The sequence below is a fragment of the Cynocephalus volans genome, chromosome 7, assembly GCF_027409185.1.
Source record: "Cynocephalus volans isolate mCynVol1 chromosome 7, mCynVol1.pri, whole genome shotgun sequence".
NCBI lineage: Eukaryota > Metazoa > Chordata > Mammalia > Dermoptera > Cynocephalidae > Cynocephalus > Cynocephalus volans.
In genome coordinates this window covers 149,137,086-149,151,453 of record NC_084466.1, presented here as the reverse complement: position 1 = coordinate 149,151,453, position 14,368 = coordinate 149,137,086, and the positions used below count along the sequence as shown (strand labels likewise).

At 48.6% G+C, this 14,368-nt stretch overlaps 1 protein-coding gene across 1 annotated transcript in view; it reads left to right on the top strand.

The window, feature by feature from the left end:
- The window catches only part of RGS10 (regulator of G protein signaling 10), a 43,013-nt gene that overhangs the window by 12,460 nt on the left and 16,185 nt on the right, over positions 1–14,368 (top strand). The window contains exon 4 of the mRNA XM_063103433.1: positions 10,846–10,989. Coding sequence (XP_062959503.1) covers positions 10,846–10,989 — 144 coding nt within the window. The remainder of the gene's footprint in view (positions 1–10,845; positions 10,990–14,368) is intronic.

The window sequence follows — 14,368 nt, the reverse complement described above, 5'->3', positions numbered from 1 at the left end:
CAATTTATCTTTACAAAGCATCCTGGAGTTGGCAGGCATCCTACATAGAAAGTTTCTGACTGTTCTCCTGGGTAGATGTGTGCTTTTTGCAGGAGGTGGCTTTTCATTTCTGATGTCAGCTGGATTTTCTGCTGCTGAATGATGGGTGTCAGGGAGGTGGATGAAGTTATGGGGAAGGAGGCCTGCAGATCGGGTGGGGTTGTGACATCTGTGCCTGTGTATTTCCAAGAGGCTACCAGCTAACTGCTGATGGGGGCTGGTGAGTCATGAAAATAGGTGAGGCTTCTGGTGTGAAGCTGCAGGGAGTGGTGGGGCTTGGGGTGCTCAGAGGACAGCCTGCCTGCCTACAAGGGCTGCGGCTGGTTGTTTAGGGTCTATGTTTCCCCTGCTTTGAATTCTGTCCTCACCAGCTCACTGTGGGAATCTTCTAGGTCTTCACTTGCCCACCTTCACCCCCAGGACCCTGAGGGGTCTTTCTTTCTTTTTTTTTTTTTTTAATTAATTTTATTTATTGAATCAAAATTGATTATACGTATTTTGGGGGTTCAACATTGAGATATGTTGATCAAATCAATATTATTAGCATATATATTGTTATAAATTGTACTTATTCTTTATGCCCCTTGTCCAACCTCTCCCCCGCCACCAATTACCCTAGATTTCTTCTCTCCTTCTGAAACAATAATGGTTACTCTGTTGATTTGTTGCCTAAATCTGTCCAATGCTGAGAGGTGTGATCAGTCCCCCAATATTACTATAGAGCAGATGCTTCTTCTGTCACTCTGAAATGGGCTTTATGGAGAGAGACATCTTCTTCTTTTCTTTATCTTTGCTGGTGACTCTTCTTGTGTCATTGCACTCCAGTGGCTGGTGGACCACCTGCGTGGTGATTGTGGTGTCTAGCCGCTTTTGTGGCTGCCATGGTTATTGTGGTGGCTGTGGTGGGCCTCCCACATGGAGGAGATGTTTTTGGCATGCTCCTTGGTGCTGGTGGTGTGCCTGGTTGTGGGGTATGTCTGGTCCCCTTCTCCATGCCTCTGGTCCCTGGGCAGGCCCCAGGCCCTGGCATGGTGTGCCTGGTTGTGGGAGGGGGGTCCACTCCTTGGCTCCATACCTCAGGTTACCAGGTGGGCCCCAAGGTGCTGGCGCTGGTTATGAGAGGGGGGTCCGGTCCCCATCTCCATGCCTCAGGTCCCCAGGCGGGCCCCGAGGCTGAGGGGCCTTCCTTCCCAGGGTGTGTTCTCCCATTCTCAGCCCAGTGCTGCCTGTTTTTCTAGAGAAGCTGGACATTTGGATTCTTATGTTAAACTATTCGATTTTTAAATGTTGGAACTAATTTAAAAAAAATTTAAAACCCTGCCTGCCAAACAAAACAGATCCCTGGGCAGATGTGGCTCACGGGCTGCCAGTTTCTGAGCCTCCACCTCCAAAAGGCAGAATCCACAGGGCCAGCAGCCATCAAGTGCTTGCAGACAACAGCTTGGAAAATGCACATCCCTGCTTCATTCAGAGGCTGTTTTGGGCTCAGACACGCTTCCCCCAAGATGGAGCAGCGTGGCCTTCCCTCTCTGGAGGTGGCGAGGATGGATTCTCAGACAGGTTCCCTTTGGCTTGAGTTTCCCAGTCTGGCCTTCAAGACGTTACTGGGCATGACCATGTTGCTTCCTCTGGCTTCTTCTCCCCCCGGATGACTTTGGCCAGGGCCTCCTGGGTGGAGAAAAGCCTCAGAGGACAGTGAGAAAGCAGATGGGAGGGCCTGCCTTGGTAAGCTAGGATTCGGGCTGAGGTCCTTCAGGGCAGGCATGCTCATTTTTCTTCTTTGTCCCCAGTACGCAGGACAGGGCCAGGGGACGCCATTGATAAATGCTGGACCATGCAACTGATGCGGCCAGCTTCACCCTAAAATCCTAGCTCAGAGTCAGGCAGGTGAACAGATGTTCACTCATTTGCTGTATTCTTTTGAGTGTCAGAGGTGGGAAGGGCCTGTGGGTGGGCTAGCCCACCCCTGCAATGAGACAAGGAAGTTAGGTCCCCCCATCCTGCGGCCGAGCTGGGACATGGACCAGCACTTGGAAGTGGCTCCATCATCCCCTTGCACACTGCGCTGCTGTGTGCTTCAGTCGGCGGAGTCTTTGGGGGCATCTGCAGCAGGCGTGGTGAAAAGCCATACGAACTGCTTTGGGGAACCAGTGTTTCAAGGGGAACAAGGGTGACGAGAATAGAAATGGGAAGTGTGAGGTCCATGGGAGCACAGGCAGTGGGTGGTCAGTGGAGGCCCCCCAGGGGAAGTGACTTTTAGGCTGAGACCTGAAGTGGGGGTTGGGGGCCAGGAAGAGTGTTCCTGGGAGAGGGGACAGTCTGTGGGTGGGCAGGCCTGGGGAGATCAGCGACTGGAAGACCAGATGGTGGGAGGCTTCTGTTGGAGGGCTTGAGGCTGGGGGCAAGTGAGGCCACACCTGGGAAACCTGGCTGCCAAAGCAAGGAGGAGACCTTGTGCCAGGACCCGGGAAAGCCCCTGTAGGACTCTAATGGTGTGTGCAGTGGGGGCAGTGGGGAAGGGGGAAACTTTCAGGTCAGGCAGCTCTGGGGTTGGGTTGCTGTGCCCTGTCTACATCCCACAGAGAGAGCTTCCAGAGTCAGGCAGCCTCTTTCCACACCCCCACCTTGACACCCAGCATAGAACTTCTAGAAGGTTTGTGTCCTTAAGCCTGGACTGTGCTTGGCGATTGCTTCAGGGCAAGGAGGGTCTCTCGCATCTGTCAGCCGCCTGAGAAGGCAGTCGGTGCCAGGAAGGGAGGGGCACTGGTGATGCTGGGGTGTCCGGGCCTCAGTCTGGCTCACCACGGTGAGCCTCATGACTCGCAGAGGCAGGGACATGGTCTGACAGGTGCAGCAGCAGCTCGCCCAAGGCTGCCCGGCTCAGTGCAGGCAGAGCCAGGATGCAGACCCAGGTGGCTGACCCCAGGCCCCGCGGCCTCTCGTGGGTCCTGCTGCATGGAAAGTAAAACCAGGGAGTGAGCTACGCGTTTCTAGAGCGGAGGAGGACGCAGGCACTGGGAGAAGTCGTCTAACCGAGTTTCACAATCAAGCATTACATCTGGTCCAGCGGGGAAGCCGGGGAGGTTTATCTCTCTCTACGGTCAGCTAAGGCAGTCGTGGGGCCGATGCAAATCCTGCTCTGCCTCTGTTATTTTAAACAGAACCTGTGTTGGTTTGTTTTTCCATTCCTTTACTTGGAACATCCAGCTGGCTGTGTTCACAGCACTCACCGACTTCGAGTATCTCATGTCATTTACTTATTCATCTTCTGTGTTGTCTTTCCCCTGTCGCGTGGGCTCCGTGAGGTGAGGCATCTTTTTCTGTCTTCCTCTCCACGGTACCCGAGTGCCCAGACCGTGCCTGGCACACAGTGTACTTCCACCTGCTGTTTGCGGGGCGAAGGCATTCTCTCCACTCAGACCAGCAACACCTGAGGACTCACCAGGCTGGACTCTCCACTTGGGCTGCAGTGTCACAATGACCTTGAGATGAACCTGCCTTCTGTTCCGTTGGGGCTTTTATTCTCAGAAGCACCAAACAGTGGCACGATGCTGTGTCCTCCGTTTTCCCCTGTCTGTGCTTTGCCTCCTGGTGGGCAGGAAAAGCAGCCCCTTAGGTTGGGGGGGGGGTCTTGACACTCTGCATTTATGGCAGGGGATGCTGGGGACTTAGGAAATTGGGAGGGTGACACCCCCCATCCTGGAGTCCCTGCGGTTGTCATACCTTCCAGGTGTCTGTATTTAGCAGTCAGCTTTCAAAGCAGTTCTCTCCCTTTGCAATTTCTTTACGGTTTACAGTTTTTCTAGAAAGTGCCTCTTCCCCATGAATTAGCATGTGAGATAAATCAGTCTTCTAAAACCAACTTTTATATCTTACGAAACCTCAGAAAAAGCTACAACAGGGTATTCATTCTCGGCTATCCCTGAATCATTCATTCATTCATTCCTCAGCACACGTATATAGATCCTGTTTACTATATGGCAAGGATAGAAGTAGACATGTCAGCTTGTACAGATTTGTAAAAACCAAACTGAGAGTGGGGGCGGGGAAGTGGTGGGGTGGTGCAAGGTTTCTGATGATCATAACGCTGAGAGCTACTTGCATTGGTACGTAAGTATAATGGTACCTTGTGTTTTTATAGTGTTTTAGGGTTTACATCGTTTTGGGGGAGAGGGGTCTATGGTATTTATTATTTTTATTTATTTTGTTTACTCTAAAACTTGATCTCAGAGCTGGGTCTGTTTTTAGAGTTTTATTTTTTTGAAAAATATTTAAAAATTCCCGAAGTGACACACACCCCTTATAAGGGCTCCCTCCCTGTGCTCCAGAGCTCACTGTCCCTCTGGCTTGGGTGCTGTCCTTCCAGCCTGTGGTGTGGAGTCTTAAGGATGTTACCTTTCAACATGGACTTGACTGGGTCCAGGCTGGACCAGAGAGGCTCAGCTGCTCACACTGTGGCCTTGGGCCTGGCACTCGCCTGCCCTGGGCCTTGGTTCCTTCCTCTGTAAAATGCAGGATGGAACTGGAGGGTGGAAGTCTGGCTGATCGGTCTTGTCCTGTTCCAGGGACCTCAGCCCAGACAACGTCTCACAGTGGCCATTGCTGGTCTGTGGGCCACACTTGGGGTGGGGAAGGGGGTCATATTTCGTTCGCTGGTGCTTTAATAAAGCACCAGCAACATATTATTCTTTCTTTTTAAAACCCTTTTTAAAAATTCGAAAACAACACAGTGCAAGAGCAATATTTCTTGTCTCAGATGTTCCCTTGTCCCTTTAAAATTTGACATTTATAAAAATGATTTTTGCCCTTGACAATGATTTGGTTTTCCCTTCTGAAGGGAGGAAAGAAAAATTTTAAAAATCTATCAAAATAACAGCAACACCAGCAATAACAGGGGCTGATGTAAATTTTATGCTTGTTTTGTCCTAGGCACTGTTCTAAGTGCTTTTACACGGATTATTTTTTTTAATCCTCAACAAACCTATGAGATAGGTAATGATATTATCATCATACCCATTTTATAGATGTGAAAACTAAGACCCAGGTTGGTTAAGGTTAAAATGCGCAGATGCAGAATCAGGGTTTCAGCCCCGGTGCTGTGTTGCCACCCAGCAAGAAGCCCTTTAACTCTTTACCTGCGTCTCCTCGCATTAGCATCGTGTTTCTAAACAAAATGCACAGCCGGTGATAGCCCCTTCGTCCTTTTCAGATGTTACCTACCGACTTCCTCTTGCTATAACTGAGGTTTGGCTTATTCACATCCCTGTCCAGTGTAATTTCATTATTACGACTTTATTGTTTATAGTTGGCTGCTGAGCCACAGAGAATGCTACCATTACATGTTCCTTCTTGGACTATTTTTTGCTCTCCCAGTTTTCACGCTCCCCACTGGCCCTTTAAAATGCCACTTGGCACAGCGTTGCAGGGCCCAGGCCTGTGAGGTCATCTCTGCAGTCGGCTTCCCCTGGGGACTGTCCTCCTGCAGCCCTCTGACCCCGGCTTCCACCAGGGCGTCCCCGAGTCTTCTTTGGCTGCCACCAGGAGAGGGACAGTCCATTTCCTGGATGCAGATGCTCCTCTGTCCTGAGTCATTCCTCCGTTTGGTGCAGCACAGCCGGCGATAGCTTCCTGAGAAAGGGGACTTGGCAGGCAGGTGCGCGTAAAGATCTTTGAAGTGAAAATGTTACTTTTCTCCTCCTCTCCCACTTCACTGGTAATGTGATGGAGCATAGAATTCTAGGTAGACACTCAGAGTTTCAAAGACATTGTCCTACTGTCTTCCACGGTGATTAAGAATTGGTATTTTATACGTAAACTGTTTTGTTTTCTTTTGCATTTTTCTCTATGGAATAGCATAGGATCTTTTCGTCACCAGTATTCTAAAACTGTACAGTCGAGGTCTTTGGAGGTTCATTCGTTGTGTGGACACTTTGTGGGTCCTTATCATGTGGAATGTCATAGTTCTGGGTAATGTTCTTATGTCTTTGTTATTTTAGTACCTTCTTTCCTTCCATTTTCTCTGGTCTCTTTTCCAATGATGGCTCCTTACCCTTGGATCAAGCCCTTAATTTTATCTTTCTTTCCTATTTTTTCATCGTTTTGGCTTTTGGTTTCCACTTTTTTTTTTTTTTTTTTTTTGAGATTTCAACTTTTTCTTCAAATCCTATTGATTTTTTTCTGCTTTTGTTTTTTCCAGACATGGATCCTCTAGTCTCTTGTTGGGGGGCCACAAACCTGGTATGTTCATAAACTAAACACACCTCCAGTCGACTGGCCTGAGAGACGTTTGCTGGGGGTCTGTATTTGGGATTTCACTTAACCCCTCGTAGTCAGTATTCAGTCTTCTCCTTCGCTTCTTTCCTGCCTCTGTTTTGGGGCCTCGCTGAGTCAATTTCTTTAGAAAACTCCAGTCTCCTGGGAGGGCATAGTCACCTGACTGCTCGGGGATGGGGGTGGGGTCTATGGCTCCTTCCTGCCTCCCTCCTCATCCTGTTGTCTGGGTCACCCAATGTCCCTGAGTCCCTGCCATCTTTGGACATGCTTCTGGCGGGTTCCCTGTCCCCAGTCTTGCAGGTGCTTAGCTTTGTTCCTCGTGCCCTCTGCAGAGGCATCTGCTGCTCCTGCAGCTGCTTTCCACTCCTGAGCCAGTTCTCGGGAATATTCTGTTATTTCTTTGATCGTTTCTTTGCCTCATTCCCTTTCTGAAACTGGTATTAATAAAGCTAGTGGTTTGTCCCTTTAATTTTCTTATGTGTTCCCTCCTGCTGCCCATCTCTGGCAGAGCGGCAGGAATGGAGAGGAACAGGCTGATAGAGATTTGTTCGTGGGGGGCGCGGGGTGGCAGACAGGAAGTTGGGTGAAGAGCTGTTAAAGGGGACTGCGGTTTCCAGCTTCCTGGAGTAGAGGCTGCAGGCCCAGCTGGCCAGGAGAGGACCACTTCTTTCCTTCATGTTGAATTTGAGGTGTCTGTGGCACATCCGTGCCCATATTTCTAGAAATCAGTTGGCTGCATGGGTCGGCAGCTTGGGGGAGAGGGTTGGGCTGAAATCTTGGGAGAGTGTGTAGTTAGAGAAGTCAGCCAGGGCGGAGCTCTGGGAAACCCCAGGATTTATGGAGGGGACAGGGACAGGAGCCTGCAAAGGAGACAGGCAGACACAGGTGTTGGGGAATCCTGAGAGGGCAGGATCCTATGGCAAGGGACCGGGAGGAGGAGGAAGGTAGGAGTGGTGAGCGGAGCCACAGGCTGGAGAGGTCCAGAGACCTGTCCAAGGGACTTAGCATCAGGGAGGACATCAGTGAGCTGGGGGAGGCCGAGGTGCAGGGCGGGTGGACGCCTGCCTGGCTGGGTAGGGGAGCAAATGGAGGCAGTGGAGACAAGAGGCACACGCCTTTCTTTCGAGAGGGTTCAGTAAGACATGGAGGGTGGGGAGGCCATTAGCTATAGGGCCGTGTGGAGTCGGAGGAGGTTTTGTTTTCTTTTCCCGGTAGGAAAAGTTTGAGCTTGCTGTTGGATGCAAGACAGAAGCGATGCACAGAGCAGCACTCTTCTGAGCTTCGGGCTACTGGTCACTGCTGTTCTGAGTACATGTGTGTTTCTGGGGCTGACAAGAAAGAGTTTGCTTCTCCTAAACACACATTAGTTGGGAGCAGGGTTCGAGAGCTGACTTCTGAACAAGTGTTGGCATGGCCGAGACGTTGCCAGGTCTGGAAGAAAGGCCCAGACTCATGGGGTGTCTGGAAGGAGCTCACCTGGGTGCACGTGCTCCTATAAGCAGTGCCTGAGCTGATGGGCCCAGGTGGAGCATCTTCCAGCACTTTCTAGGCAGGATTGGTGCTGGGTGCGTCTGGTCTCCGTAGGGAGGGAGGGGCTCTCTGGTCCAGGCTGTGGCTGGCACCTCCGTTAGGCCATGGAAGAGAAGCTGCCATCCTTGCAAGTCACAGACCCACAATCGACTCCACCAGCTGGTGGCTGTCCTGTTCCTGTCCTGACAATAGTGAGAATAGGGTTAACAAAGCTCTGGAAAAATCTACTAAAATAGCTCAAGAGACTGGTTCTTCTTTTTTGTGAATTGTTCTCGCCTGGACACCCAGCCTTCCCGTGACTGGCTTGCGGTCGGCTGTCTCAGGGTTTCCCTTCTCTTGTCACGCTTCCACCCCAGCCCAGATAAGCTGTGCTGGCGCAGCTGTTCCCCATGCATGCTCAGTCCCTGTGTGCCCTGGGGACCTAGGCATCAGAGACTCAGGGGGCGGCTGGTGGGAGAGGGCAGGGCAGAGACACCGTCTGCTGAGGCTGCTACGCGCAGTCCCCGGGAACCTGCTTCCTCTCCCTGCCCCTTCCGCCCCCACCCCTAAGCCTCATTATGCTTCTCTTTTTCGGGATCCCTCAGTATAGCCTGGACTCACCTGGTCAACATGTGTGTGCACATGTGCATGCATGTACGTGTGTGCATGCATGTGCATGTACATGTGTGTGTGTGCGTGTGTGCATGCATGTGCACGTACGTGTGTGTGAGTGTTCAAGGGGAGGGGAGGCCCAAAGTGATTTCTGCTTCCAGATCTCTGCATGCAGTTTGCTAATCTGACTGGCTGAAATTCCACTTTTATGAAGTAGCTTTAAAACAGGAAGTGGTTTTCCGAAAATGTTCCTTCCTAACAGAACGGAGGTGGTGGGAGGGAGGCGTATGGCTTCATGTAGCGGGTGGGTCTTGGAGAGGCAAGCTCCTCCAGGTCTCACTGATGTCCCCAGACCTGTCCCTCGGAATGCCCATGTTTATTGTGACAGGCTCCTTGTGTCTTGGAGTCTGGCATCAAGTAACTGTTCATACTGATTATCAAGAAAGAACAGACACCAGGGCTGGGCAGTCTTTCTGCAAGCACTGGCGAGGCTCGCTTTCCCGGAGGAACAGGAGATGGTCGGGCCTCAGCCTCAGAGGGTCTCTTGTCATCTAGCCCCCGGAACCAAAAAAGGACTGCTTTTTTGCTACCTTCAAGCACCAGTTTTCAAAGACTTCTGGTGGTTTCCATAAGGACAGGAGGTTTTCAGAACCTGAGATTTCCTAAGCAAGCTCTGCAGCCTGCGCGGAGGCCCAGGTGGGCTCTCTGGAGAGAAAGGCAGTTTTCCAGACCCCTCCTAAGCCCCCTCATCTACCCACCGCCCCCCATCATAGCTGCATGGCTGCATTTCAGAGGCATTTATCATCTGCCTTACTCTGTAGCGTAAGGTAAGATTAGATCTAACGTTTAGAGAAACAGGCCCCATCCTTGCTGCTGGAGAGATAGGTGCGCAGGAAGTCTCCTTTCTCTAAAAGAAAATAGAACCCTCAGGGGAAGTCCTGGAGAAGCAGGCTCTGCCGCTGCAGCTTTGCCATGAGGCATACTGTTTTGAAGACAAAGTACTCACCGAGAAGTCTGGCTCCTCACCAACAGAGAGTGTTCCTGTGCCATCCACGGTTGGTTTTGGGTGCAAGGATGAGTGCAGATGGCCAGCATCTTTCCAACTCTGCCTCTAAGACTTTCCAGGCAGCTGGTACCTACTTAGGGCTTGTTCTTCCCAGCAGGACTGCACTTGGGACCTCAGGGTGGGCAGTGGGTGTTTCTCTCCATTGCACAGACTCAGTATCTCGTTACCTGGAAAACAAACAAAACACCCTGCCCTGGAAGGCTGACAAACCCTACAACCTGGAGGTGATAGTGTGTCTCTCAGGTGTGGAACTGAGCAGAACTGAAAGGTTTGGAGCCAAACAGTCCTGGGTATTCCTGCAGGCTCCTTGGATAAGCCACATCACCTCTCCTGGCCTCTGTGTCCTCATCAGGAAAGTGGCACTGATAGAGGAAAATGGCCTTTGCTGGATGTTCAAGGGGGTTAAGGAAATGGGACCATACCTAGCATGTGTCTACCGCATGGGAGGTGCTTGATAACTGGTAGGGATATGTGTGCATGTCTTTACTTGCTTTTTTTTTTTTTTTTGCTGGCTGGTACTGGGATGAAACCATAGACCTTGATGTTATCAACACCACGCTCTAACCAGCTGAGCTAACTGGCCTTAACTGGTTTTTCTCATTGTGGTAAAAATATACATAATGTAAAATTTACCATTTTAACAATTGTATAGTGCTCTCATTTTAACCATTTTAAAATGGCATCTAGTGGCATTAAGTATATTCACAATGTTGTATAGCCATCCCCACTATCTAGTTCCAAAACTTTTTCATCACCCCAAACAGAAAGCCCATACCCATTAAGCAGTCACTTGCTATTTCTCCACCCCCCAGCCCCTGGCAACCACTAATCTTTCTGTCTCTATGGATTTGCCTATTCTGGATATTTCATATGAAAGAAATCATACCACATGTGGCCTTTTGTTTCTGGTTTCTTTCACTTAGCGTAAAGTTTTCAAGGTTCATCCAGGTTGTTGTATGTATCAGTGCTTCATTCCTTGTTATGACTGAACAGTATTCCCATGAGCCCTTAAATTTGGAGAATTCACAGGATGGTCTTGAATGGTATCGAATGCCCACCCTGGGCCAGGATTCTTCCTGTCATCATTTCTAAGTGGTTAGTGTAGCAATTTTGTTACAGGACATGTGGCCACAGATGCATGAGAGGGAGGTGGGTGGGGGCTAAGCTGTCAGGAGCCATCCCGGATAGAGCTCAGCTCTGCAGCAGCAGCAAGAGCCCCCAGGCTGCAAGTGGGGCTGTTTCTCTTGCCAGCAGCTCCTTCTGGGCCTGGCCAGAAGGGAGAGCTGGACTCAGGCTGGGAAGGCTGTGCTCGCAGATAACAAACAGGCCTGCTCTGTCTCCTTCAGATGCAGGAAAAGGCAAAGGAGATCTACATGACTTTTCTGTCCAGTAAGGCCTCATCACAAGTCAACGTGGAGGGACAGTCTCGGCTCAATGAAAAGATCCTGGAAGAACCACACCCTCTGATGTTCCAGAAACTCCAGGACCAGGTAACCGACTTCCCTGCCTACACCTTGATTAAACACCTACATTTATTCCGGACCTGGAAGAATTCAGTAAAACACCAAATGTTAGACTCCCCAGAAACCATCTCTTGCAGATGGCCCAGCTGAGGCACATGGAGGGGCCTTGGTTGGTGAAAGAGTGGGGACAGGATTTGACCCCTAGTAGTCTCCCTCAGGCCTGTTTACTCTTGGTCTACACACAGTTCCAACCAGCAGGGTTATCTACCTTCTTGATCCAGGTTAGAAGGGACCTTGGGGCTATGTGAGGAACCCACAGTGAGGAAGCCACATGTGGTAACTGCGGAAGTTGGGAACAGATAGAAAAAACTAGCAGGCAAGCACGAGGCCTCAAAGTAGCAGGAGACCTCCCCCACTTCTGGTGGCCCAGGACTATAAGCTAGTTCATCGTGGGGCCCCTGAGTCATAATGAAAAAGTCAACATTTGGCAGCATATGCCACAGAAAGCAGGAGTAATTAGGTGGTAGAAATGGTCCTATGAGGGGTAAACTTTAGTTTTCCGGCAAATTTTCTTATGAGGAATTCCAGAGGTAATAGACAAAGGGAATGTGATGTTTTAGACATGAATTTGCAGATGTGGCTGTTCATGGTACCCTCCCTTATTATAAAATGTGGTAGACACTCTCGTAAGCAGTGGACCACAGACAAATTTCACACTTGTGCTGGCCTTATCCTTATTGAGGAAGCAAAGGTCTTGCTTGGCAATACAGGTGGAGATGAGCTTTTAATGTAATTCAGTCATTCCCAAACTTGAGGAAGCCCAGAGTCACCAGAGGAAGTGCTAAGACAGATGGCTGTGGCCCACCTCTGAGTTACCCATTCAATTCAGGGGTTCCCAAGTGGGCTGCAGCCGCCTTCCTGGTAGCTCCCAGGGGTGCTGAGGCTGCGGGTCTGGGTCTGTGCTCTGAGAACAGCTGGCTCTGTCAAGGCTTGGCCTTTTTTGGTCACCTGGTGCATGCACAGAGCTCAGAGCCCATCCCAGCATCCAGGAGGCCTCATCTTGACTCATCATCTGATAGAAAACCAATATACAGGTGGAAGATACAAACAGAAGTAATTTGTGAATGCTTTCTGTATTAGTCTGTTTTTGTTGCTTATAACAAAATACCTCAAACTGGGTGATTTATAAAGAAAAATGAAATTTATTGCTTACAGTTTCTGAGGTTGGGAACTCCAAAGTCCATCTGGTGGTGGCAACAGTGACCCAGGGGTCTCACGTTGCAAGATGGTGGAAGCAGAGACAGCAGAGAGAAAGACAGACTCTGTCTTCTTTTAAAGCCCTCAGAACCATGCCCCTGACCACCATTTTTAATCCATTCACTACTGCACAGTCCTACAATCCAATCACCTCTTCAAGGCTCCACCTTTCAATTACCATAATAGGATTTCCCACCCTCTTAACAGTCACAGTGGGGTCCAAGTTTCTAATACACAAAACTTGGGAGACAATTCAAGCCTCTGTGAGTTTTGGGGGGACATAATTCAATCCAGTACACTTTCCAAGTGACACGGCAACAAGTGCAAATTGCACATGAATTCCTAATCAAATTTGGGTGCTGGAGGAACTCCAGTTGTCATGGGAGACTTGAGGGCCTCCTGGAGGTGGTGATTTTGAGGCAATGGGGAGGATGCTGTGGAATGGATTTGTGGAAGGAAAGGAAGTGGAATGTATGGTGAAAAGGCAATTTTTGTGGCTGTAACCACATGGGGATACCCCACTCCCACCCCAGACCTCAGAATCTTTTAAAAGCTCACTAGGGTACTTTCTTTTCTTTTTTTTTTTTTTTAAATTGTACATCTTTATTATTAAAAAAATTTTTAGATACAGTTCCAATACACATGCATTTATATGGATTATTCACACATATTGCTTTCAGTATATGTATATATATATTTTTTTAAATTTTATTTTGTCGATATACATTGTGGTTGATTATTGTTGCCCCTTACCAAAACCTCCCTCCCTCCTCCCTCTCCTCCCTCCCCCCCAACAATGTCCTTTCTGTTTGCTTGGCGTATCAACTTCAAGTAATGGTGGTTCTTATATCTTCTCCCCCCCCGTTTTTGTGTGTGTGTGTGCGTGTGTGTGAATTTATATATTAATTTTTAGCTCCCACTAATAAGTGAGAACATGTGGTATTTCTCTTTCTGTGCCTGACTCGTTTCACTTAATATAATTCTCTCAAGGTCCATCCATGTTGTTGCAAATGGCAGTATTTCATTCGTTTTTATAGCTGAGTAGTATTCCATTGTGTAGATATACCACATTTTCCGTATCCACTCATCCGATGATGGACATTTGGGCTGGTTCCAACTCTTGGCTATTGTAAAGAGTGCTGCGATGAACATTGGGGAATAGGTATACCTTCGACTTGATGATTTCCATTCCTCTGGGTATATTCCCAGCAGTGGGATAGCTGGGTCATATGGTTGATCTATCTGCAGTTGTTTGAGGAACCTCCATACCATTTTCCATAGAGGCTGCACCATTTTGCAGTTCCACCAACAATGTATGAGAGTTCCTTTTTCTCCGCAACCTCGTCAGCATTTATCGTTCAGAGTCTTTTGGATTTTAGCCATCCTAACTGGAGTTAGATGGCATCTCAGTGTAGTTTTCATTTGCATTTCCCGGATGCTGAGTGATGTTGAGCATTTTTTCATATGTTTGTTGGCCATTTGTATATCTTCCTTAGAGAAATGCCTACTTAGCTCTTTTGCCCATTTTTTAATAGGGTTCCTTGTCTTTTTCTTGTAAAGTTGTTTGAGTTCCTTATATATTCTGGAAATTAATCCTTTGTCAGATGTATATTTTGCAAATATTTTCTCCCACTCTGTTGGTTGTCTTTTAACTCTGTTAATTGTTTCTTTTGCTGTGCAGAAGCTTTTTAGTTTGATATAATCCCATTTGTTTATTTTTCCTTTGGTTGTCCATGCTTTTGGGGTCGTATTCATGAAGTCTGTGTCCAGTCCTATTTCCTGAAGTGTTTCTCCTATGTTTTCTTTAAGAAGTTTTATTGTTTCAGGGTGTATGTTTAAATCCTTAATCCATTTTGAGTTGATTTTAGTATATGGTGAGAGGTATGGATCTAGTTTCATTCTCCTGCATATGGATATCCAGTTATCCCAGCACCATTTGCTGAAGAGGCAGTCCCTTCCCCAGTGAATAGGCTTGGTGCCTTTGTCAAAGATCAGATGGCAATAAGTGTGTGGGTTGATTTCTGGATTCTCTATTCTATTCTATTGATCAGTGTGTCTGTTTTTATGCCTGTACCATACTGTTTTGGTTATTATAGCTTTGTAGTATAGCTTAAAGTCAGGTAGTGTTATGCCTCCAGCTTTATATTTT